Here is a 26,900-nt window from a genome sequence, read left to right as displayed (position 1 = left end):
CTAGAAGATGTGATAAGACAAAAACTTCCTGCTATAATGACTGACATCAGCAGCAGTTTCAACAGAAAGTCACTTGATGAAAAACTGGATGTCAAGTTCAGACCAGATGAGCTTCTGATTGATCACTTGTGTCAGTGCTGTTGGGTTCAGTGTCCGTTCTGTGGAGCCACCTGCACAAACACCATAGAAAACCATCCTGGAGATCAGTGTTCCTTTCCACAGAGTGAGAGGAATTAATGGCATATATTACACTTCTGCACAGAATCTCTCTGCTGATATTTGCACAAGTTTAATGGCAAGTGATCAGTGTTTTAATACATCAAATGGAAAGTGTGCATATAAAGACTACAGAAGAGTAGGAGGAGTTTTTGCAGACTGGAGCATCACCCCTGATCTCTCTGAACTGCCCTACTGGAAGTGGTTTGTGTGCAGATTCCAGAAACATCTGGAAAAACACTACAATAAAACATTTGATGGGAGTGGTAAGATCCCAGATGATTGGAAAAAATTTTCAAAACTGGACGCTATTGAAAGTTTGAATAAATACATTTAATGGGGCAGATACAGAATAAGAGGCTTGTATGGACTCAGATTCTCTTCAGATCAAAGATGGAAATGAGTTTCTATCATATTCACCAGCAAGACTCTGAGCTCATTTACATCTCAAAAGAGCAGAGCATCATCAAATACACTAGATGAGAATTAAAGACAATATTCAATTCTAAGTACTTGTGAAATTATCTGAATATTTCTGAAGAACAAGCCTAAAAAATAAACCTCACATTTTTTAGATACAGTATGATATCCTTATGTTCGAATAATGATATATTCATGATATAAGAGAAAATTTGATTGGTTGTTAAGCTTGTTATTAGTTTTTGTCAAAAAAAAAAAACTATTTAAAAAAAAAAAAAGGGGTCTTTTTACAGTTATTTTGTATATATTTGTATTACCTGAAACTTTGTTTTGACTTTGGAACTTGTTGAGATCTGAAGGACCCAAAGATCTTCAAATGCAATGTGTGTGTGTTTCTTCAAGAGAGCAACAATACGTTTGTGTTTTGTTTTTACTGTCTTTCTTTTATTCATCAATTATTTCTTATTGATTCATTCAGACTTTTTATTATTATATTTAATGATATCATTTAAACCATATATATACTCATTTCATTGATTCATTAATTGATTAGTCATGCATATAATTATTGTTTTTTAGATTATTTTTCGATTGTTATTTAGTCTTATGAAGTGTGGTTTCAATGGATGTTTGTTTTCATGAATAAGAGATGAGAGAATGTTAATAGAAACTCATGGTTTATGGCACAATGTTGTGAAGCAGTAATTTCCCATTGCTATGACTTGTAGAATAATAACACTTTTGGGTTTGTGTTCGTCAGACGAAGTCTGAGCACTGAAACATACACAACTAAGATTATTCAATAAACTCTGCTCCTTTATTTATCATCATCATCATCATCACTTCGTCTCCTGCTTCTGCTCTTCTCTGGCTTTGCTCAGTCAACTTCCTGGCTGATTGAAGACTGTTATACAGTTTTGGGGACCGGACACGGCTTGCTGTTAACAGGCTTTGGGTTTTAGAAAACTTTGCTTACTAGTTGTTCTGTTAGCAGACAAAACAGACATTTTCTGACAGGATCTGGCGTCCAGGACTTGATATTTCTGCCGTGGAGGCATTATCTAACACAATTCACCAATTTAACACAAAGCACATTGTTCAACAATAACCAAAGAAAAAAAATATGTATCAGTATCAGTATGTATATGTATATGTATACTGAAGTCCAAGTGAAAGTTAAATGTGTTTACCTCAGTTCGGTTTGAGTGAATGTGTGAATGTCTAGAGTCTGTGCAGGAATGGACAATGAAGATGCTTTTCCTCCTTGAGGCTGAGTCCTCTGCTAATGCAGTTATCTCTGTAATAAAATTCAGTGTGACAATGTCCAATTGCAAATGCAATAAAACAGTTAAGACCTCCATTTAGAGAAATATTATTTATATTATATATATGTAGGGTAGTGTTTTGTGTTGTCCACAAGATGTTGCTATGACACAGTTGTGTTACAGCAGATTCAAGTATTTTTAGCGCTGTTTGAGCCTCGTGATGTACGGTAGTGCGCCATCTTTTCTTCAGTTCATGTTATCAACACTATAAGACGTGTTAATAGTAGTGGAAATTTCAATTTAAAGTATCTTAGTTGTTATCGCTCTAAAGTTCTGTCTATTGAGATATTTTGTGTTCTAAACTGCTAAAGACCTAAATGCAGAGTAATATGGAGAGTTAAAATGTTTTTTTTGTTCTCTCTTTGGAGTGTGATTAATACGGGGTGGCTGATGCAAAGCTATGCATGATAATATAAGCAGCGAGAGGATGTTATTGAATTGAATGTGCATTGAAATGTACTTTACTAGATTAAAACTTAAGTCAGTTCATGTTATCAACACTATAGATGCCGTGCTGTACAATAAACGGTCAAGCCACGATCCCGAACCCCTCTGTGTCCGCGTCTCCTCTCTACCACCACCCACGAACACACCCCACACAACACAACACAGTGCAGAGTAGCAGCAGTGATGCTAGAGGCACGCAGAGAGCCAGAGGGCTACATATACACATACACACACATTAATATTCTGCTGATATTTTTATTTCCAAGCACATTTTACCAATTTCAAACTACATCAATCTTAATAACTACTATTCATTTTGTATTTAATCATTTATGAGTGATATATAATTGTCCATGAAGGAAGTGGAAAAACTCATTTACAAAATATGACTGTTCATAAATGATTAAGTAATATGCTAACGATTTATAAATCTGTCATAAGTTATCTTAAAAAATAGCATATCATGAAATAACCAAACAGAACCTTAGTAAATGGTTAATAGTTACTAGTTAATAAATTATCATGTCTTCTGTTTAGCATATTTGTGTGTGTACATGCTTTGTATGACTGTTTTGTTTATGTTGTAATATTTTGTTTTTGTGTTTTTAGGACCCCCTTGGAAATGAGATGTCACATCTGAAGGGGCTATCCTTTCAATAAATTCAATATATTCATTAAAACATCAACAAGCCATTCAGGATCAGCAGCAGATCATCTCTCTTTAATCTGAGTGTTGGCTGTTAGAAACAGATTATTTGAGCCAGAATATGTGCGGACAGCCTGTTCTGGTTCTGCCTGTTTTAGCATTTTTGCTCGCAGCTGGTCATTTTGTATTCTACCGCTTGAATTTATGTTATTAAGTTTCTGCATTCAGAAGAATAGTGTTTGCAGCACATGGTAGCGCATGTTTAGTTTGTTGTGTCATTCCATCATATTAACAGCACTTAACGAGGCACTGCCGGTAAGTAAAGTTTGATTACTGTTGATCTGTACATGTAGATATAATCACTTTCATAATACGTGATTGTGAAATACATAGTTCTGTTTATATTATAACATCTTTGAACAGCTTAAGATGTTATTAAGCACTTATCCTTCAGTACATTTGTATTGTGTAAACATTTTGCATGATTATCTCATGTTGAATATAATTGGAATCAGCATTGTTTTATTTACAGTTTTACACATTTTACTCCATAAACCATCTGCACAGAACAAATAGCACAGAACCCTATCGATGAAAACCTGTCAGAAGTGACCCTGTAAAATGTTGCTTTAAACTGAATTTTACAGTTAAGCGATGTAGCGTGAAAGCTTCACCTCAGCAGACTCGACAGAACGAAGGGAGATCACAGCGAGGCGAGAGCATCAGAAATACACCAAGTACTGTGTACAATGGCAAAGCATTTATAAAACAACACAAACAAAATAGTGTAAAAAAGTTACTGATGTAGACAGACAAGACAGTTACATTTAAAAAATAAAATAAAATTGCACTCGAGACACAGCGGAGCATAGAAAGTGAAGTATACTCGCAGCAGCAGCGAGCATATGAGGACAAACACTTGAGATCTGTGAGGGAACTGATGGGAGTCCATCTCAAGTGTTGAGCTGACAATTATTTCTACGTTTCTGACATCTTTGGATCTCTCACAAAACTAACATTTAAGTTATAATTACTTTATTACAGTTAATGTACTTAGAAACTCAAACTATATTTAGGCTAGATTCATATGGAGATGCTGCTGTAGTTATTTAGCTGTAGTGGTTAATGAAGATGAGTTACATTACTGTTTATTTTTGTATTGTTTATGTCATATTGTGTTACTTATTACAGTATTATCTTTCAGTAGAACTCTTTTATCATATATCCCGACTCAAATAATGTGTTTCTAAGAGCAAACACTCAGAATAAAGTGAGATGATCTGCTGATGATCCTGAATGTCTTGTTGAATGAGTGTTGATCGTCTGAGGCTCATCAATATTAACAGCTGCTGAAAACACTCTTTATTTCATGTCAAAAGTTCCTGTTCTCACCTCATTTATTATGCTGATGTCTTCAGATCTCCTGTGAATTGCCACTTCAAGCTCATTTCATCGGTGTCAGCAAACTGAAGGTATTTGTTGCTCACAAATATGTACATTTATTTCTGTCTTTATGCTTCCCAATGCTGTCCTCACAGTTCTTTACTACTTTTCTAGATGTCTGCCATTATTTTAATATGAATGTTAGAATTATAACTAAAAAAAAAAAGTGAATTAGCATCAGTTGCTTTATGATACACAGATATAAATGCTTACATTTGTTAATTAGTATACAAGTCAAAGACAAAAATGAGTTTATATAGCAAAAATAAATTAATATATGAAAACTTTTCAGGCATATTTAGAAGAAGAATCATGATGACATGTTCAAACACTGTGTTTAAGGATCATAGTGCAGCCTCATTAATTGTCCATTTAAATCTCTATACTTTGATACTATCCTTCAAAACACTAGCTTTTACCCATTTGTCAGCAAGAACAACTTTATAATCAGTTAAAGTAGCCTAATAAAATTAAGTATGATCTCTTATTTTTTTATATACAGTATTTTATTAAGTACAGGTCAGAATAACTATAACTAACTAATATAACTAATGACTAAAGAATAACTATACACACATTTGCACTTAATGGGTTTTCTGTGAATATATATCACTTTGGTCAGTTTAATTTGTTGCAGACACTAACATTTGACATCTGGTCTTTGACCCTATAAAAACAAACTCAGTAAGTGATATATTTTTGATTTTGGCAGATCAGCTCCTCCCACACTGGAACTCATCATCAGTGAAGCTCCTCCCACACTGGAACTCATCATCAGTGAAGCTCCTCCCACTGGAACTCATCATCAGTGAAGCTCCTCCCACTATAGAATTCATCATCAGTGAAGCTCCTTCTACACTGGAATTCATAATCAGTGAAGCTCCTCCCACTATAGAACTCATCATCAGTGAAGCTCCTCCCACTGCAGTTCAGCAATAAATGCTGGAAGATTCCCATCAGTTCAGAAGTGAAGACGAGCGTCAGAGCATCAGGAAGAGCTGAAATCTGATCAAAGACTGAGTTTATTAAAGAGGACAGAGAGAAGATGAGAGATCCAGAGCCCTGCAGAATCAAACACACTGAAGATACTGAACAACAAACAGGTTGGTGTCTATTCTTCATTCATGATGCTGAAGAACATTCATGTTAGAAAGATTCAAGCATTTCATCACATTTAGATAAAGAGTTAAATTATGAAATGGGTATAGTTTTCAACAGATGTTCAGTATGTTGGATACAATGTTGTGTGTGTGTTTTTTTTTTTTTTTTTTTTTTTTTTAAGCAACAAGCAATAAACAGCAAATTACATGAAGTAAATGGACTTTCCAGACTGTCTGACAGGGTCGTAAGAAAAACTTAAAGGGATAGTTCACCCAAAAATAAATTATGCCATCATTTACTCACCCTCAGGTTGCTCCAAACCTGTATAAATTAAAATTAAAATGAGCTTTATTGGCATGACTTTCACAGTATTGCCAAAGCATTGTCCATAAGGAACAAACAATTATGTAATACATAGAACAAGAATAGATCTGTAAAATAATTAAGTAAATATGTACATGTATACTTTTTAAAAAAATATTTAAGACATTGTTAAAAATAAAAAATAATAAAAACCTTTGTACAACATGCAAGAAATGATCTTGCTTCAGTTTTGTCCACTGGCTGATAGTCTTAGTTTGTGGCAGGCTGATACATATCTTGCTTCTGTTGTGATCATTTTGGAATTTTCCTCTAAAATGTGACTTAATTTTTCTGCATTTGGTAATGCCATAAAATTTGGTTTAATTTGTTGGAATTTGGGGAAATATGCAGCTCTAATGTTGTGATAGTAATCACAGTGCAGTGTTTCCAGCTCTTTCTGCGAGCACAGTGAACGTAGTCTCTGTTCTCGTGGCTGCCGTCTTTGTGTCGTCCTCTCTCTATAGCCAGACAGTGATCACTCAGTCTGTACTTCGTTAGTGTCTTTCTTAATTTTCCAATAGGCGGTGTAGTTTTGGTTTGTGTAACGGTGTGATTTGGTTGGGCCGGACTGTGCTGTGCTGGTTTGGGTGTAGTGTGAGTACCAGCTGTAAAAGTGCGCTCTTCTGCAGGTTCTGCTCCTGATGGAGGACCTGGTTTCCTGCTCTGAAAGTGTATTTATCTTCCTTACACCTGTGTCTCTTTTGAAAAATCATTATTTTTGTTTTTGTTAGATTCATTTTAAGAGCCCATGTTTGACTGAAAGTTTCTATGATGTCGAGGAGCTGTTGTAGTCCCTCTTTTGTTTTTGACAGAATGACTAAATCATCTAGCGTGACTACGTCAGACTTCGTACTTCCGCTCAACTTCATTTCGCTTCTATACTCAGTCTGATATAGCGAACCATCTCCCAGTTTATCTCTGGCTCCGCAGCAGCCGGGCCAATCAAAGAGGGCAGGCTGAGAGCTGTGAAGTAGTCGCTAAGCGCCGAATTTAAGATTGTAGTTTAGGTGAGGGAAATCTAAAACGACAGCGGACATGGAGACATGGGATGCTATTCGCTCTGTTGTGGAGAATATTCCTGAAGCTACACATGAAGATCCATACAGTGGAGTAACCACACAGCGTTGTTCACAAGTCTTTATCACTGGAGTCAGCGTCAAGTCTCGAGTGATTTAATGGCTTGCCAAAGAAAAAAAAAAAAATCTCATTAGAGATAACGCATCCTAATTACGAAGCTCTAGACAAAACATAAGATCTTCTATGATGTTACATCCCAGATGTAAGTGTCTAGGGTAAGGGAGTAACAGAGGAACTTAAACATAAAAATTGGTTGGGGTGAGGGAGTACCAGTCCCCTGCCAAGCACAACAAACACATCAAACTCCAAAAACCAAGTGTTTTATTTACAAAATGGCCAAAAAAACAAAAGTAAAAATAGGAAGCAAAAGAGACTTCAGGAGGGGGAAAGGCCAAAACAACAAACAAAAGGACCCTCTGACTAGTTAGGTAGTAAAACTGTCTAAACTGATAAAACAAAATTAACAACAGAAATGTACACTAACTCCCTAACTAGGCAAAAACAAGAGAAAAAGAGGCACAGAAACAAAATAGCACCCACCTCCCTACAGCTTCCACTTACATATTCAAAAGGCTTCATTAAGCTGCAACTTGGGACGGGACGGGACAACACAACACAACACAACACAACACAACACAACACAACACAACACAACACAACACAACACAACACAACACAACACAACACAACACAACACAACACAACACAACACAACACAACACAACACAACGGAAGTCAAGCTTCAGTGTGGTAGGCAAGTTGAACAGCTTTTGAGCTTGCACAGTAACGAGCAGCAGGTGAGAGCGATCACTTTCCTCTCCTCCGCACCTGGTTGAGCAGCAGTATTACACAGGAGAGAGAGAAAGAGAAAGACAGCACACAGCAGCACGCAGAATCCAACAATACTATACAAATAAACACGGAACTTAACAATGATATGCTTTGTAAGGTTAATGTACATCCAGTCAAGTCAGGGGTACAATACAAGTCAGGGGTATTCAATTAAAGTTCCAGGAGGTACGGTCTCTTCCCAGCAGAGGTCTGGACTAAAATTAATTATTTATGGGCCATTCTACAGAATTAGTCCAAAGCCAGCGTTGGAAATGTCTTGAAAAAAATGTATTTTTCCCAAAAAATGTGTATGTATGCATATTGTATAATATCTAAGGTACACATTTCTAGTAATTGTGCAGTTAAAGGTTTTGGAATATTTGTCCTCTCCCTAAATTTGTCACTACCGAAACACAGTAATAATAATTTATTAGAAGGGTTATATTGACCTATTAAGATTTTGCTTACATCTACTTTGCTTACTTATAATATATATATATATTTGCTATTTTCTAAAAAAATAAGAGGTAAATCAATAACAAATACATTTTTAACAATATTTCAAGTGCAATTTATGAGATTTGTTGTATTTTGAATCCAGTTTTTCTTTGTAAAAGGCAAAAAGTTGATCAAACTGATTTCAAAGTTAAGGTTTCAACCAGAAACTATCATAACATCTTATTTGATAATTCAGTATACTTTATTTTTGACAAAACATCCCATGTTTTGGTAGTGACAGCACATTTTTGATAGTGGCAGAAATGTTTTGGTAGCGACCACATTACCTTACAGAATCTTAACTCGTGAACTCATGAACTAAAACATACTACAATAAAAAAAAAATTGCATGATTGTATTGTGTTTATTATGTGTTCCCTTTTGTCATTATCAAAACAATGATGACATGTTTCGGTCGTGACAGTTTCGGTAGTTACAATTCTATGGGATAACACCCAAAAACCCAAAGATGTCACTACCGAAACTCCACCTAACTGTTTCGGTAATGACAATTTTAGATACTTTTGAACTTAGCTCAGAGATGCTAATCAGCACATGGTTAGCTAGCACAGTTCTGAACAGTGATACTCATATGAAAACTAAATGTTATGGAAAAACTCCCAAAAAAGTGCTTAACTGCAGAAAAAAGGTGTTCGGTAGTGACGTTCCTTAAAGTTACACACAGATTTGTCATACTTTTGAACACATTTACCTCAAAATGATGAGACCTATCTACTCGCACCTTGTAGCTTTGAGAGAGAGGGATACAGAAATATTTCCTGATCATAAATGTATGGGTTTAGTTAAAATCAGACTAAAACATGCACTGTTTCGGTAGTGACATGAAAAATGTGGGGCACGTTTGTTTTTGTTTTTTTAATCAAATTTCTAAATTTACAAAGAAAATGTAAAATAAATATTTTTTTGAACTTCACTTTTTAAAAGAATAAAAAAGATTATTTTAGGAACAACAATGGAAAAAAATACAAAAATTATTTCAATATCATTCAATATAAGTTAGGGGTTAGGATTCGGGACAGCCACCTCCCAATTGAAAGTACCCAATAAATGATAATTATATGTACATTAATCTTACTAATATTTTAAATATTATTATGGGTTTCAATAGATAATAGAAGGATCTTAATAATCATCTAAGATTTGAATACTTAAACGCTTTTTAAATGTTTTGTTGTTGTTGTTGTTGTGGGAAGGCAGTTTGCACCAATTCTGTAGAATGGCCCATATATAAAGAAAGAAAATCATTAGTTGAGCCCTGTTAGATATAATTATTAAAAGGTAAGATCAGATGTTTTATCAAGCAATTATTATTTTTACATTTTGATATGCGAGGACTTAAAATACTTTTTCTGTTCAGGGCTTTCCTCCTGAAATCTGGACCATTTTCATATTTTTCTTAAAATAAACGTCTACTAAAAACAATGATCATGAGCAGAAAGTGTAGTTTAAGTTCTGTCCTTGCTGTCTACTAACAGTTTCCCCAATTATAACAATTACATGATTGTTTTGAAAAGCTGTTAGCCTACTGATTAAATTGCTACATTATGAGACAGTTGCCCTGCTCCCTCCAAAACGCCCCCTACACACTCAAATAAATCTATTACTATTAAACTATTAAAGGGAAAACTTTACTATTAAAGGGAAACGTGAAAATAAATGAACAGTCTTGTGGCACAGTTACAGATCTGCTCACGTGCAAGATTATCTTTCTTTCTCCTGTGTTTGGGCATTAAAGGGGTCATATAATGCCATTTTGTACAAGCTAATATGATTCTTTAGGGTCTAAATTGAAAGTTTGTAATATACTTTAATTAAAAATTCTCATTAGTATTGTAAGAAAACACTCATTTTACCTGCTCAAAAACAGCTCTGTTTTCAGCACACGGTTGTAGTGCGTGTGTTTTTAAATGCTAATGAGCTTTGCTCGCCCCGCCCCTCTGTTCTGTGGGGCGTTTTTGACACAACACACGTGGAGTGTTGCCTTGACAACAGTTGAGGGTATATTTTGAAGAATGGCAGCGGGAGTCTCTGAGGATACTGTGCAACCGTATCAATTCGAACCGGAGTCGGACCCGGAACAGGATGACGGCCCCGAAGAAGTTCGACAATTAAGGCTCGAACGGGACGTTTCTGAATGGTTGGTTAACGTAATGTCACTTTTATCTATTTTTGTGTGTACTGTCAGGTAGAGTAGTGAGATACGAACGCTATGTGTTTACATTATTTCTTAACAGACACCGTTATAAACCATCTACAAAAGTAAGCTTAGTGTAGTGTTATCATGTTAACTTTATTACCTGCGTACACAGTTTGTAATAACACAATAACCATAACGTTTTGTTCATTATAAACGTGGGATTATTAATTTATATTGAGAACGTCAGAATAGAAAACATGCATGTACCCTGAATGTAAACATTAGCCACATACATCGTGAAGCGTGCTAGCGATTTGCAAAGATTAATATATAGATTAATATAAATTAAACGTTACACTCACTTCTTCTGGAGGTTCAGCAGGAACACGAATAGTTGGTACCGATTCTTTTTTCAGGAGCAGCTTCTTAGCAAAACCAGCTTTATACTGACCTTCATTTATAAAGCAGTCTGGTGAAAATGATTCGCGCAAACATGAAAACATTGACGTTGCTCGTGGGGAATATTCCCTTCAAAAGCAAAACTCAGCCACTGTGTCTTCAGCGGTTCGGACTTAGGAACATCAAAATGACTGCTGTGTTCATTATTGCACCCGAGAACAGAACACCACAATCGCTTAGACGCCATTCTGCTCATAGACAGCTCCAGCGTATATCAACAATGACACGCGGACTATGATTGACAGCTCGCTCACGAGCAAGGGAGGGTCTGTGTTGAAACACTGCTGTCAATCAACCATCGTGGGAGGGGCGTCCGACCGTGTGGAACGGCTTGATTTGAGACAGGGTAAAACAAATAAGGAGATTAAAAAAAAACACTGGATGGATTTTTATCATTTTATGATGGTTGTGTACAGGCACTGCTAACACACATTTCAGTACAATCAGCTTGTAAAAGTGCATGTACCATTATATGACCCCTTTAAAACCAATCACATGTATTTCTTGATCTTGTGAGTGCAATAACCAAGCAGATGAGTTTACAGTTACCGGTGAAGAAAAAAACCCATGTTTGTTTGTGCCTCAGTTCAGAGTGTCCTGTCAGTCTGATGCATTGTTGAGTATTTTACACATAAATAGTTGGGTTGGTTACTGCATGATGATTAAAATCACGCAAATGGCTATCACATAAATAAATGGTGAAAAGATTGTTTTCTAAAACATCATGGCCTGAATGGTCCTGAGAGCGCTGCACGAGCCCGTGGCACCATCTACAGGACAGTTAAAAGTGTTCAAATGATTCAAAGCGCCAACCGCGAGTAGAATCAGCACTGAAACGTGTTACTCAACCCGCTGATTTTTTATGAATGACAGTGAGAATTTGAGATTGCTAGTGCTGTCATACAATTCACAGCGGTTGTGATGTAATTATATAACAGGCTGTAGTCTGACGCACTACATGTCTGCTGTTACAGTACTGTTTTTAGTTTCGATTCACTGTTAATGCTGCGCTTGGTTTGAGCCGCTTTAATGCATTTGAGAACGCAACATTCGTCATTAGAAACGTCTATAAATCTGCTGTTTACAAAGAGAAGTTTCAGTGTCACATGATCCTTCAGAAATCATTCTAATACGCTGATTTGCTGCTCAAGAAACATATATTATTATCCATGCTAAAAATAGTTTTGCTGCTTAATATTTTTGTGGAAACAATGATACCACTCGAGAGAGAAATTAATAATTTTATTCATCATGCATGAAAGTGATAAAAAGTGAGTGAAGACATTTAAAATGATTTCTATTTAATAAATGCATTAACACATTTAATTAATATATTTGATAAATGTGAATAAATGCTGTTCATTAAACTTTATATTTATCAAACAATCCTCAAAATTAAAGTGTATCACCATTTCCACACAAAATAATTTTCAACATCGATAATAATCAGAAATGTTTCTTGAGAGTCAAATAAATTTTAATGATTTCTAAAAGATCATGTGACACTGAAAACTGGAGTTATGATGGAGAAAACTCTGCTTTGATCACAGGAATAACATCACAATTTACAATATATTAAAATTGAAAACTTTTTTTAAATTTGTAATAATATTTCACAATATATATTTTTTTTGCTTTATTTTGATCAAATAAATTTAGCCTTGATGAGCAAAATATATTTATTTCAAAATCATTAATAATTGTAAAGTTTCCAAACTTTTAGCTGGTACTTTAATAATAACAACAACAATGCTATGTACTTTACTATAATATATTATAGGGCTGAAACTAATGATTATTTTGATAATCGATTAGTTGGTTGATTATTCTTTGATTAATCAATTAATCAGGTTTTAAAAATTTTTTTTATTTTATTGATAAAAAACACACTATTCCACATTCTGCCCAATGTCCTTCAAACAAATGTGCCAACTGAATGCTGTCAGCTCAAGATGCCTGTGTTTTGTGTTGTTTATGGACGCTCAAATCGGTCAAACCGAGAAAACACAAGGAGCTTTTATCAGGTACGAAAATGTGTTGTTCATATGGGAGGAAAAGTCAAGAAATTGACTGAAAAATGCAGGAAAAAGTAGCCTGTAAAGCTGCGTCTGCGGTCGGCCGATCGGATAATGCTCATGTGTGCAAATGGTTAATATAACATATAATAATATATTAATAAAGACATATATAAATAGATACAAGGTGACCCAGTCTGAATTCACTCAGTGCTAAACGCCACGCGTACACACGATGTAAGATATTATTTGCAGTTCAGAGAGCTTCGTTGATTGTAAAGGAACCGTGAGATTGCGATAAGCAGCATTACATGGAAGCGCTATTTGCTCGTTCTCTATTTAAATAAAAGTTGTTTTGCTAACAGGACCCACGGCCACAAACCCTGTATGCAGCAAAGTTTCAGCAGTGATATATATCCCACATCCGTCGTATAAATACAGGATTCACTTATAAATAGCTTGTTTGCAGTCTGGGTCTAAGTTGCTTAGCCTGGATCCACCGCTTTAATGGCATGCAAGTATTTCAATTTAGTTCAAAAATCGCTCCTCTTTATAACATAAGGATCACGTAACATTGTGTTTTTCTGTTTATACCTTCCTTATAGCGCCTAAACCAGTACAGTTCCTCCATCTCATCCGCTCTCTGTTTCAGTCACTCCTGACGCTTTGCTGCACACAGGGTTTGTGTGCGTTGGTCCTAGCAGCACGTAAAGCTAACATTTCATTCAAATTCTGAATTACTTACAGCCTAGACAGCGAGTAAATAGCGCTTCTGAATAAACACTAAAAAGCTGTCACTCACTTCAGTTTATTGCAATCTCACAATGATCCGTTATAATCAATGAAGCTCTCTGAACTGCAGATAATATCTTATTCACATCGTGTCTGTGTGGCGTTTAGCACCGAGTGACTTCTGACTGTCTCTCGCCGAATGCTTGAGGCAGCAGCCCTGGATCATCTATTTATATCTGTATTAATCAGTGTTGGGCACGTTACTTTAAAAAAGTAATTAGTTATAGTTACTAGTTACTGAGTTACATCATTATAAAAGTAACTAATTACCAGGGAAAGTAACTATTGAGTTACTTTTTTTTTTAAATGTTCAAATGTCAAATAACTTTGGGTGCCCCTAATATTAAATATGTTAAATTAATGAAATGGACACTAAAAAGAATAAATTATTATTATAAAACATTGTACATTAATCGTTGTACAACAGCGTTGTAACGGGGGAAACAGTAATTCGTTTGATTACTCGTTACCAAAAAATAACGCCGTTTATTTATAACGCCGTTATTCCCATCACTGGTATTAATATATTAATATTATAACTTATATTAAGCATTTGCACACATGAGCATTATCCGATCGGCCGACCGCAGACTTTTTCCTGCGTTTTTCAGTCAGTTTCTTGACTTTTCCTCCCCATGAACAACACATTTTCATACCTGATAAAAGCTCCTTGTGTTTTCTCGGTTTGGCCGATTTGAGCGTCCATAAACAAAACAAAACACAGGCATATTGAGCTTCTGCTACTGATTCCTGCCCTCCAGCTGCAGCGATGACGTCATGTGCAAACAACCTGTTCCTGGCAAAAAGACTCCGCCCCTCCCTCATAGACACGCCCCTCTGCAGCCGCCCAAGTTTCTCATGCGGCCCCTCGGGGAAATTAATTGCCCACCTCTGCTCTGCGCAGTCGAAAAGTGGCACACAGACCTCTGGCGTTTTACATTGCTCACTGCTCACCAGCCGCTGACAACCTTGGTGTCTACAAGAGGAGGACATTTTGTTATCGTTATTCATAATTAGTTGCAAGGTTAAGATAGAGATACACATCTTACATAGTTGTTATTACAGAGAATGAACACTAGGGGAGATACAGCACTAGATTGGAGAGAGAGCCAAAGAGAGAAGTGTACACACATGGAAGTGAATTCGGTCTGGATTAAAGTGCTGTTAATCCCAGGAATCTGTGTGCCTTCATTTCTTTATTGTTTTGCAAAAGTACAACAATATCTTGATCACAAACCTCTTGTCAATAGTTTTTTATGCAAGAAAGACCGTTTGAACTTTGGCTACTATTGTGTTTGGTGTATAGTTTTTTATAGTTTCAGTGTCTTCAGATATCTGCTCCTTCATTTTAGGTTTATATGTACTGTTAAAGCTAACATTTCTTTTTTTCTTCTGAACATAGTGTGCATAGGAAATGGTCATGTCAGGATGAAAAATGCACTACTGCAAGAAAGGGATCTGTTCCGGAAGGTGGCCTGCCTGCCACAAGAAGCTGGTGGTTTTGTCCTTATACCCCTTCGCCATGGTCTGGAACACACATATTAAGGTTACATTTTCTTATTCTTTAAGCTAGATTCCATCAGGGATCATATCTGATCACCTGTTTCCATCCGTTTGTTTACTGTATCTTCGGTGACTCCTGCATGTCCTTTCTCGCTTTATCCATAAACCTCCCCGAGCCTCTCTCTGTCCTCTTGCCACAATATCCTACTCCCAATGTAACCCTCATCGCTCTTCCATTCATGTCCAAACCCTCTCAACCTCTAAACTTTGAACTAAAATGTTAAAAAAGTCTCATTTCCAGGTCATGTACACGAGGGCTGTTTGGAGGGAGGGTACCCAAGAGGAGGAGGGTGTAGTTCCTGACAGTTGGATCGACAGAGAAATGAGAACCGTCAGATGGCCACGTAAAATGAGCGTTACAAAAACAGAAAAAGCCATTAAAGACAAAATTAACCCCATGATGACTGGATGACATTCTCATTAATTAAGATAAAACTTACTTCAGGGAAGTTTTATGAGATTAATAGAAAATGAAATGCATTACCATGTCATACCATTTTTTGTGTGTTTTAAGGTGAATTGTCTAATTTCTAGATAAGCGTCGTGAATGTGACACCTACAACCTGACCAGCCAGGCAGAGGAGGACGATGAGGTGATTAGATCAATGAGGAAGCGCACTAAAAAAGTAATTCCGGAGGGTTTTGTTAGAAATGGTATGTTTCTCATTCTCAAATACTTTATACATTTGAAATATAAAATCGGTTGATACAAATTGGGCCTGAAACTTAAAACATCAATGTTTATGAATTTTTTGCAGAATTAACGGATTCGGATGAGAGTGTCAGGGGTAATGGTTTTCTCTTAATGAATTTATAATTCTAGTTTCAAAATGAATAAAATTCTTTACGATTATATATTTTTGGAAATGGATATGCTTAGTTTTACATTATTACCTCTGTATAGGCGTCAAGCTACCCACCTTCCCTGCTGCACCAAGGAAGCTGCAGCCCATTGAGGACACCAACATGTTGCACAATACTTGTGAGTACTGATAACTTAAGAAGCATGAAAATGTTTTGCGTACAACATGAGTCACATGCTCATTCATGTATTTTAGCCCATGAAGATGGAGCCATGTCTGGCCAAGTAGAGCGTGCGGACAGTTCAGGCAGTGAAATGTCCACCCCCAGTGAGTATTTACTTTTCCCTTAGCACCAAAGTTTGCACCGCACAAAGTCATATTCCATTCAAGACGAGCAGTTTCTCACTGCTTGTTAATTAAGGTAATCTCTTTTAAATATACATCATGTAAGTAGTTACAGGCTCATTCATACGTTTCAGACCATGAAGATGGAGCCATGTCTGGCCAAGTGGAGCGTGTGGATAGTCCCCGGGGCAGTGAAATGTCCACTCCTAGTGAGTATTTACTTTTACCCTAGCACCAACCATCGCACTGCACAAAGTCGTAGTCCATTCAAGACGAGTAGTTTCTCACTGCTTGTTAATTAAGCATAGTAATGACTTAAGTATTTCATTATTAATTTAGTATATGCAACATGACCATACTTACATGCTGACTCATGTGTTTCAGACTCTGTAAGTCAAACCTTGGATGGCCTGATGGAAGCCCTCTCTGGCCCAGAGAAATGCGCTGCCAGATCTTGGCGCAAGGAAATGTCCAGTGAGTATTCACTTTATCCGTTGCACCAACCAAAAGTCTATTCAGGACAAAGTGTTACTTACTGCTTGAGAATCAAGTTTGTTAATGATTTATTTTACAGGCTTAATGACATGTTTCAGACTTGTCTGGTTTAGAGGAGCAGAGTGTGCCAATTCTTACCTTTTTGTTTCATTTCAATAATTGTACATCTTTGAATATTCTTTGTTTTCTTTGCTCTCAAGATGCAAGCACAGCACCTCGGATCAGAGACCTGTCGACACCCAGTGAGTATTCATCATATCACACTTTAAACAGTCACTTTTGTATTTTATCAGGCCTTGTGAAATGTACGAATATTCTGTGTGTTTCAGGATCTTGTCATGCAGCAAGAGGTCATGCGAGGGATGGCTATCGCTCCAGGTAAAGAAGCAGGACAGGGCACAGTGTCAGTAGTGGCTGGCTGGCTTCTACTGGTTGGTCTCCAGCCCTTATTTTTGGTCAACCAGTAGGGGTTAGTCTGTTTCAGTGTTAAAACATGTTCTTGTCAGTTATAAATGTATGGACAAGTGGTTCAATTTAAATGTTACTAGGTCCAACAGTGGATCCACCATCAGGTCCTGGCACAGTGATTGTTCGAGACCCACCTTCAGGTCCAGACATGATGGGTCACGGCACAGTGATGGTGCGAGGCACACAGTCTTCATATCACTGCTATATTAATTTGTATAACCGTATGTGACTAACAAATTGATCTTGTATCTTGTACAGTCAGGTCCAGACATGACCGATCCCGTAGTGATGCCCCCAGTCCCCCGGCCAGGTCCAGACACGATAAAAGAGCACAGCGATGTGATGTCCGATACCGTAGTGATGACCGATCCCGTAGTGATGCCCCCAGTCCCCCGGCCAGGTCCAGACACGATAAAAGAGCACAGCACAGTGATCACAGCATCCCCCCCTATGACAGGCTTGGTGAGTTGTCAGCTGCGTTCATACTACACTCAATTAGGATTATTTAGCTATTTATATAAAAATAATAATAATTTAAAAAAAATCTAAATTACTTGATTTCTTGTTCAAAGCAATGTGTGCATTGTGTAACAGGCAGTAGGTGGTGATCCTATCACCCTGGCTGCCTGTTACACAATGCACACATTGCTGAACAAGAAATCAAGTAATTTAGAATTTTTATTATTATATTTTTACACAATTAAGGCCGTAGTTTTCATCAAAGTACTTTGCAATTCAGCAAGTTTTATAGATGCACCTGTAATCGTTGAAACTTAACAGATGTATTAGAAGAGAAATAATACATCTGCAATATATAATTTGATAACTTCTAAAACAGATTTTTTTTTGTGGTGCAGATGCAGTGACTGAGACTGGGAGATGGGCATTCCCGTTGCCTTTGGGTGGTAAGTATTGATCTATTGGCAGTGGAGAAGACACTTTTAATAGTACCACCTTCTCTCTTCCTGCACTGTTCTCTCTGTCCACAGAAACTGCTTTTCAATTATAGCCGTGGCTTGGTTTCTATCATGTCAGATGATGACATTTCTTTGGACTTTTGTTTCTTTCTCCAACACTGCTGTACTAATAACAAACACTGAAGCTGATTACAAAAACAATTGTGAGCTAGCTAACCTTGCTATTCTAATTGGAGCATTGTAATCAACAAATATATTTATTTATTTCAGTGTTCCAGAAAAGGTCCTGAGCCTACTGGTCGACATCCGCCATCGCCTGAAGTAAACACAGCCTGCCTCTTCAGCTGTCCATATAGAGAGAACTGACACCATGGAGGACTTTGAGTTACAGGAGCAACACCTCTCTGATGCACAGGCCTTTGATACCCTGGTAGGTTTTACAGGTCTGGAAGTCAGGGATGCAAACAGCGCGCTTTGTCGCCTCCCGCTTTTTTCACGTCTGTTTGGGTGACTTGTGGGTTAACAGGTTAGAGCTTGCACATTCAATAATATAGAATTCATAGACAATTGGAAAAGTTTTTGGGGCAGTCCTGACCTGTTGAAAAGAGATGGTATTCATCCTTCCTGGGATGGTGCCGCTCTTCTCTCTAGTAATATGGCTTATAGTCTTAGAGCACAACCATGACAATATGGGGCTCAGGTCAGGAAGCAGACAGACTGGCTTAACCGACCGTCTGCTAGCTGTCTCCCGTCACCAAGGTCAGATAAATCTCATCACATGGAGACTCATTACTACCCAAGATGGCGGCGCGAGTACATCGCGAGGCTCTGGGTCTCTCCAGATTTTGCAATTTTGCTGTATTTTTCTTACTCATCTCGGGCCTGTTCGTGCAGAACAGTTGTGCCTTTACATCGTACACCCGTTGTGAGCTTTTGGATATCGGTTTGCGAATTTCCGACACTTTTATGGACAATCTTCGACTCCTTCCTGAGATCGCTAGGACACCCGAGGCTATGCACCCTACCCGGCCGGGCGGAAGTGCTCGCAGGCGGCGTCGAGATCGTAAAAAAGGCGGGGGAAGCGCGGAGGACTAAGAGCTAAGCTAAGGCTAACACCACACCGGCTCTCTTTACCCAGCATTTTCCTTGCCAATGTACGGTCGCTAGTGAACAAAATGGAGGAGATTCGACTCAGCATCACACACAGCAAGAAACTTTTGAACTGTAACGTCCTAATCTTCACGGAAACCTGGTTAAACAGCGGAATACCGGACACCGCTATTGAGCTAGCGGACGCCACACACTCGGGCGGATAGAACATTAGATGGCTCCGGTAAGACCAGAGGTGGTGGATTGTGCATTTACATTAACAAAGCTTGGTGCACAAACTCTGCTATTGTTGGGAGTCATTGTTCAGCTAACCTTGAGTTTCTCATGGTTAAATGTAGACCGCTTTATCTACCGCGGAGTTCACTTCCACCATTATAACTGCAGCCTATATTCCCCGGATGCTGATGCCAAGCTTGCTATGAAAGAACTTCACGCAGCCATCAGTAAACAACAGACTGATCACCCAGAAGCGGCTTTTATTGTTGCAGGTGACTTTAATCACTCAAACTTAAAGTCAGTGCTACCCAAGTTTCACCAGCATGTTTCCTGTCACACCAGAGGAAACAAAACCTTAGACCATGTTTACACAAACATGGCTGGAGCTACGTTGCGACACCCCTCCCCACCTGGGACAGTCAGATCACCTTTCTTTGTTCCTCACCCCAAATATGCACCCCTCATCAACCGTGTGAAGCCATCAGTGAAGACCATCAAAGTGTGGCCTGCGGGGCAGATTCCACACTCAAGAAAGGTTTCTACACACAGACTGGAGTATGTTTGCTTCTCAAGCCACCAGTGGCGCTCACACAGACATTGACTCTTACACCTCCTCTGTATTGGATCATATCAATATCACCATTGACAGTGTTACAACCCAGAAACAGATCACCACATATCCAAATCAGAAGCCTTGGATGAACAAGGAAGTGCGACTCCTGTTGAAGTCACGCAACACTGCCTTCAGATCAGGAGATGCACAAGCCTACAGCACATCCAGAGCAAACCTGAAGAGGGGCATCAAAAAGGCCAAGCACTGCTACAAGCTAAAGATAGAGGGACACTTTTCCAACTCTGACCCTCGACGCATGTGGCAGGGCATTCAGGCCATCAGTGACTACAAACCCACCCACTCCACCCCCGCAGCCACTGATGTCAACTTCCTGAACGAGCTAAATTACTTTTATGCTCACTTTGAAAGAGACAACAGAGAAACTGCCACCAAGCTCAATCCCTCAGATGACCACCCACCAATCATACTCTCCTCCACAGATGTCTGGAAAGAACTGAGCCGGATCAGCGCGCACAAGGCTGCTGGACCAGACAACATCCCTGGTCGTGTTCTCAGGGCATGTGCGGAGCAGCTCGCTGGGGTTTTTACAGACATTTTCAACCTGTATCTTGCCCAAGCAGCCGTACCAACATGCTTTAAATGCACTTCCATTGTGCCAGTGCCAAAACACTCTAGTCCGAGGTGCCCTAATGACTACCGCCCTGTAGCACTCACACCCATCGTCATGAAGTGCTTTGAGCGGCTGGTCCTGGAACACCTAAAAGACTCTCTACCATCCACATTGGACTCACACCAGTTTGCCTACCGTAGCAATAGGAGCACAGAGGACGCAGTTTCCATGGCACTGCACTCTGTGCTCACTCACCTGGACAATAAGAACACTTATGCACGTATGCTGTTTGTTGACTTCAGCTCAGCATTCAACACTGTCATCCCAACCAAGTTAATAGCCAAACTTGGAGACCTGGGCATCAATACCTCAATGTGTAACTGGATTTTGGACTTCCTGACCAACAGACCCCAGAATGTTCGATCAGGATTCACCTGCTCCACATCCATCACACTTAACACTGGTGTACCACAGGGCTGTGTGCTAAGCCCGTTTCTCTCCCTCTTCACCTCTGACTGCAAGCCTGTGTATGGATCTAATTCCATCGTCAAGTTTGCAGACGACACCACGGTGATTGGCCTCATCAGTAACAACGATGAGACTGCCTATAGGGAGGAGATCCAGCACCTGGCCACATGGTGCACTGAAAATAACCTGCTCCTCAACACCACCAAAACGAAGGAGCTCATCGTGGACTTCAGGAAGGAGTCAAGAGGCACACACGACACCATCCACATCAATGGAATGGCTGTTGAGCGTGTCTCCAGTTTCAAGTTCCTGGGGATCCACATCTCGGCGGACATGTTGTGGAAAACCAACACCTCCAGCCTGGTCAAGAAGGCTCACCAGCGCCTCTTCTTTCTGAGGACACTGAGGAAGAATCAGCTCTCCTCAGCTATCCTGGTGAACTTCTATCGCTGCGCAATAGAAAGCATCCTGACCAACTGTGTCACAGTATGGTATGGGAGCTGCTCTGTTGCGGAGCGCAAGGCACTGCAGCGGATGGTGAAAACTGCCCAGCGCATCACAGGGACTCCACTACCTGCCATCGAACACATCCAGAGGAAACGCTGTCTGCATCGAGCTCGCAGCATCCTTAAGGACTCCTCTCACCCAGCCCACAGACTGTTTTCTCTCCTGCCCTCCGGCAGGCGTTTCAGGTGCCTCCGGACCAGGACCAGCAGACTAAAGAACAGTTTCTTCCCCAGAGCTGTCTCTTTACTGAACTCTACTTCCGGTTGATCCACTTCCTCATATATTATTAACTCTTCTCTCCTACCTCACATCTGCCTTATTTGCACTACTGAATGTAAATATTTATCACAGTAACAACTGTTTACTTTTGTATCTTGCACTACCATACCTAAATTGGACTATGCTCATTTGCACTGCCGACTGTTGTTACATTATCAATGCTTACATTAATATTTTGCACCGTATGTCTAATTGTAATACGCAATCACTTCCACTGCACTTTTACACCTTGTTTATAGTAACAGTCATCTGTATATATATTATATTGATAGTACATATCACCTGTAAATTCTGCCTATAGTAATAGCCATCTGTATATTTATTCACTATACATATTCACCTGTAAATTCTGTATATTTATTCACTATACATATTCACCTGTAAATTCTGTATATTTATTCACTATACATATTCACTTGTAATTTCTGTATATTTATTCACTATACATATTCACCTGTAAATTCTGTTTATATTAATAACCATCTTTCTATATATATTTATACATATACTCAGTACATATCCTTGTCCTGCACTTATTCAACCATTGTATATACTGCACTTGCTACTATTGCACTTCTGGTTAGACCTAAACTGCATTTCGTTGCCCTGTACCTGTACTTGTGTAATGACAATAAAGTTGAATCTAATCTAATCTAATCTCTTACACCTAGATATCATCATATAGAGACTGTGTCTGTTCCCCGAATTAGGAAGTATAAAACATTTCCAAACCCATCTAAGGGGAAAAATTGAATCGATGTTCAACAATTAAAAAACAGATATAATACAAATGAACAAATTATAAAGCTCGGGTTGCTGAATATTCGATCTCTTACTTCAAAAGCACTTATTGTTAATGATATGATTACAGACCATAACGTAGATGTGCTGTGTTTGACAGAAACCTGGCTAAAACCAAACGATTTCATTACTTTAAATGAGTCCACCCCCCAAGATTTCGGTTATAAACATGAACCTCGTCTAAAAAGCAAAGGAGGTGTTGCTGTAATTTATAGTAATATTTTCAGAATTACTAAAGTCTAGTTTCAAATATAATTCTTTTGAAGTATTGGTGCTTAATATAACAATATCTAGCGTAAAAGACAAAACACGTTTGAGATTTGTGCTGGCTACTGTATACAGGCCACCAGGGCACCATACAGACTTTATCAAAGAATTTGCTGATTTTCTATCAGAGTTAGTACTGGCTGCAGATAAAGCCCTAATTGTTGGTGATTTTAATATACATGTAGATAACGAGAAGGATGCATTAGGATTGGCATTTAAGGACATTCTTAACTCCATTGGTGTTAGACAACGCGTGTCAGGACCAACTCATTGTCGTAATCATACTCTAGATTTAATATTATCACATGGAATTGATAATAACACGTTGAAGTTCTGCAGCAGAGCGATGACATCTCAGATCATTATCTAGTCTCGTGTAAATTTAATTTAGCCAAGGCTGCGAAGCCGACTCAGTGTTACAAATATGTTAGACTGATCACTTCTGCCACTAAAGATTGCTTTATTAATAACCTTCCTGATCAGTTTCATCATCTCAGCATCCCAGATAGCTTGGATGAACTCGATATTGCAACAGAAACTCTCTCTTTTCCAGCACTTTAGACACAGTTGCTCCTTTGCGCTTAAAGAAGATTAAAGAAAATAGTCCAACGCCGCGGTACAACGTACACACTCAGGCCCTCAAAGGGATACTCCACTTTAAAATGAAAATTCTGTCATCATATACTCACCCTCATGTTGTTTCAAACCTGTATGAATTTCTTTCTTCTAGTGAACAGAAAGGAAGATATTTAGAAGAATGTCAGTAACCAGACAGTTTCTGGTACCATTGACTTCCATAGTAGGGAAAAAATATATACTATGGAAGTCAATGGTACCAGAAACTGAGGGTGAGTATATGATGACAGAATTTTCATTTTAAAGTGGAGTATCCCTTTAAGAAAGCAGCCAGAAAAATGGAGCGCAACTGGAAGAAAACAAAAATAAAGTTATTTCGCATTGCATGGAAAGCGAGCTCGATCTTATACAGAGAGGCATTAAAAGCTGCTAGATCTGCTTATTTTTCAACCCTATTAGAAGAAAACAAACACAACCCTAGGTATTTATTTGAAACAGTGGCAAAACTAATGAAAAATAAAACTCTAAAGAAACTATTAATTATATGAATCATATTGAATGTAAACAGTGAAGGCAGTGTTATTTTACATTTGATTATTCAATGTCTGTAACTTAATAGTTAATTTACCTGATAAACATAAAGCACTGCTTTATTTCACGTGTATTTGTGTTTTATTGTATTTATATATGCTTGTAATTTGTTTATTATTTTCTATGCAGATGCTATAGGCCTACCCTACAAAATGACCCCGATCATCCTAGAATTATTAATTCTTTACAAAAAGAGCTATTCAAATCATCAGGTGAAATTGTTTTCAGGAAGGAGTAGTAAAGCAAGAAGAATTTCATTTGACTATATGTGCCTATAGGGGTGGGCCGGGGATGGCGGCAATGTAAGTATCTGGATATTTGCCGCGGGACGAGGGCTTCGATTACCTCTCTTTTTTGACCATACATGTGTTTGCACCCCTGGGAAGTATTGGATAGCCTAGAATAAAATACAGTGCACTCGCACACTGTTACATTCTGAGTGTCAGTTTAAAAAAATTATAAATGAATAACTTTATTATGGACTTATGCCAACAGGTGCTGCAAGAATTGGTGGGCGGAACACCAAGGACTGTGTCCACAAAGTGTTGGACAGGTATCTACAACATTTTTAGCGTGTTCTCATTTGCCTTCTTTCTGAGCATGTCAGAATAGGTGAAAATACATGTTCACAGCTAAATGCATTGTGAGATAGACTGAGATACGTTGAGGGATAAGGACACCCTAGGGGACACTGATCAACTAGTGTAAAGGGTTTATTGCATGTGTAATGTTGTTCCTACATATATCCTTCACATTCATTTACTGAATTTTATTTTTCTTTAGGCTCTTCACCAACAGCCTCATGGCCAAATTTAATTTGAAGGGCAAGGGGAAAAGGGGGAAACGCCCTTTAGAGGGATCAAAGGTTTATATAGCAATACAAGGTAAGCCCAAGTTTCATGTTGACCAGTCTATAAATAACTTTGGACAAAACATTTCCTTCCGACTTTTAAAAAAAGCAATGCCAATTCTCTATCTTGATACATGGATAGACCTTATTCATCCACAAGAGGAAATTAAGGTGTTACAGCATTAAGAGAGAAACAAAGACAGCAAAGTTGAAAGTAAAAGATGGTAAATAATAGTCACAATTTTCAAATATTCACGGCACAAAGTTGAGTCATTACAAACCGTTATACCAGTGGGTATGAATGACTTCCTGTGGCGGTTCTTATTACATTGAAGCTGAAGTAGCCTCCAACTGAAAACAGTTTGCTGTCTGACAAGTAGTACATGTAGTTGATGTGTTGTATTATCCAGAATACTTAACTTTTTTTTTTTTGCTAAAATCTTATCAATAGTAATTTCTATGTCATCTGAGTCTAATGTGTTTCCAAGCACAGAGCCAGTTTTGTAAATTGCACTAAGCACAACAGGCTGATAAAACACTTAACATTCTAATGCACACATTAAAGGATCTAAGCTTTCTCAAGGTACAGTCTGCTTGGTCCCTTCTTGTAGACCGCCTAAGTGTTAGTTAACAGTTGCTGCGATGGCTTTGTATTAATCCAGTACTGGTAGTGGATGCACAGGAAACTTACAAATGTGGGGACTGGGGTGTATGACTGCAGATGGCCTTTGCATATATCTAAATCATTTGTCTTTTTTTGCTTGTGTAGATGGGATCATGAAATTTGATTCCACAGCCACTGAGGACTGCATCAAGGTGAACGTGTCTGAGCACCTCAAGCACGCCGCAAAGACTTGGAGGTGGAGGATTCACTACGCCCTGATGAGCCAAGCCTATACAGGACTTGAAATAGAAGTTCAATTAAATTCATCTAAATATTTGTTCATAATTCTGCCTCCATTGTGCTTGATATGTCTGGTGCCCTTGTGATGCCACTCAGGGCAATTTATTTTTGAATAAAGATGGTAAAGGCGAACTTGAATTGTGATTTATTTGTATGTGTATGTATGTTTCCAGAGCGTGGATTACATGCTTTCTGTGCCAGTCAATTTTCCTGTAGCTTTGTTTGGCTCAGCAGCTAGATTCAACAGGAAATGTGTCTCCAGTTATCACCTGATGCTGAGACAATCAAATGGAGTTTTTTGAAAATTATCTAGTCCCATTTCAGAAGGTGGCATACAGTTCCAGATAATTTTCCAAAAACTCCATTTGATTGTCTCAGCATCAGGTGATAACTGGAGACACATACAAAGGTGTAAAGCATTTCCTGTTGAATCTAGCTGCTGAGCCAAACAAAACATAGGACTACAGTTATAGAAGTTAAGTAAAAATTATATATAAAATAAGTCTAAATTTGACGTTGAAAAGATGTCCACAAACGACCACATTTGGACTATAAATAGCCCTTACACGGAAGTCCCACGGACGTCAATATATGACGTGCTGTAGACGTCGAAAAAAGACGTCGCCTGGCGTTACAAAACAACCCCTTCAGTGGACCTAAATTGGACGTCCAAAAATAACATGGAAAAGACGTCACTCCGACGTCACATGGCGCAGTGGGAGAGACTCATAAACCTTGACATATTCATCAGAGCCTTTATAAACT

At 38.3% G+C, this 26,900-nt stretch overlaps 1 protein-coding gene and 1 long non-coding RNA gene across 2 annotated transcripts; one reads left to right on the top strand and one right to left on the bottom strand.

Moving 5' to 3' along the window:
• Positions 1 to 5,376: 5,376 nt before the first annotated feature.
• Positions 5,377 to 9,219, bottom strand: LOC131536796 (uncharacterized). Its single transcript, XR_009270088.1, has 3 exons — positions 7,579 to 9,219; positions 5,902 to 5,919; positions 5,377 to 5,502 (listed from the first exon to the last, which is right to left on the bottom strand). It is a non-coding gene; the product is annotated as an uncharacterized LOC131536796 (long non-coding RNA).
• Positions 5,460 to 26,260, top strand: LOC131536780 (uncharacterized). The gene is made up of 17 exons (XM_058769906.1): positions 5,460 to 5,600; positions 15,194 to 15,337; positions 15,889 to 16,008; positions 16,113 to 16,142; positions 16,259 to 16,336; positions 16,413 to 16,484; positions 16,637 to 16,711; positions 16,887 to 16,976; positions 17,198 to 17,239; positions 17,327 to 17,375; positions 17,546 to 17,637; positions 17,724 to 17,927; positions 18,323 to 18,370; positions 18,653 to 18,812; positions 24,877 to 24,934; positions 25,165 to 25,265; positions 26,001 to 26,260. The coding sequence occupies exons 3-14, from the start codon at positions 15,960 to 15,962 to the stop codon at positions 18,670 to 18,672; spliced, it is 849 nt and encodes a 282-aa protein (XP_058625889.1). The 5' UTR covers positions 5,460 to 5,600; positions 15,194 to 15,337; positions 15,889 to 15,959; the 3' UTR covers positions 18,673 to 18,812; positions 24,877 to 24,934; positions 25,165 to 25,265; positions 26,001 to 26,260.
• Positions 26,261 to 26,900: the final 640 nt, after the last annotated feature.

Source organism: Onychostoma macrolepis, chromosome 03, assembly GCF_012432095.1.
Source record: "Onychostoma macrolepis isolate SWU-2019 chromosome 03, ASM1243209v1, whole genome shotgun sequence".
In the NCBI taxonomy this organism is placed as follows: domain Eukaryota; kingdom Metazoa; phylum Chordata; class Actinopteri; order Cypriniformes; family Cyprinidae; genus Onychostoma; species Onychostoma macrolepis.
This window is presented reverse-complemented; position numbering and strand designations above follow the sequence as displayed.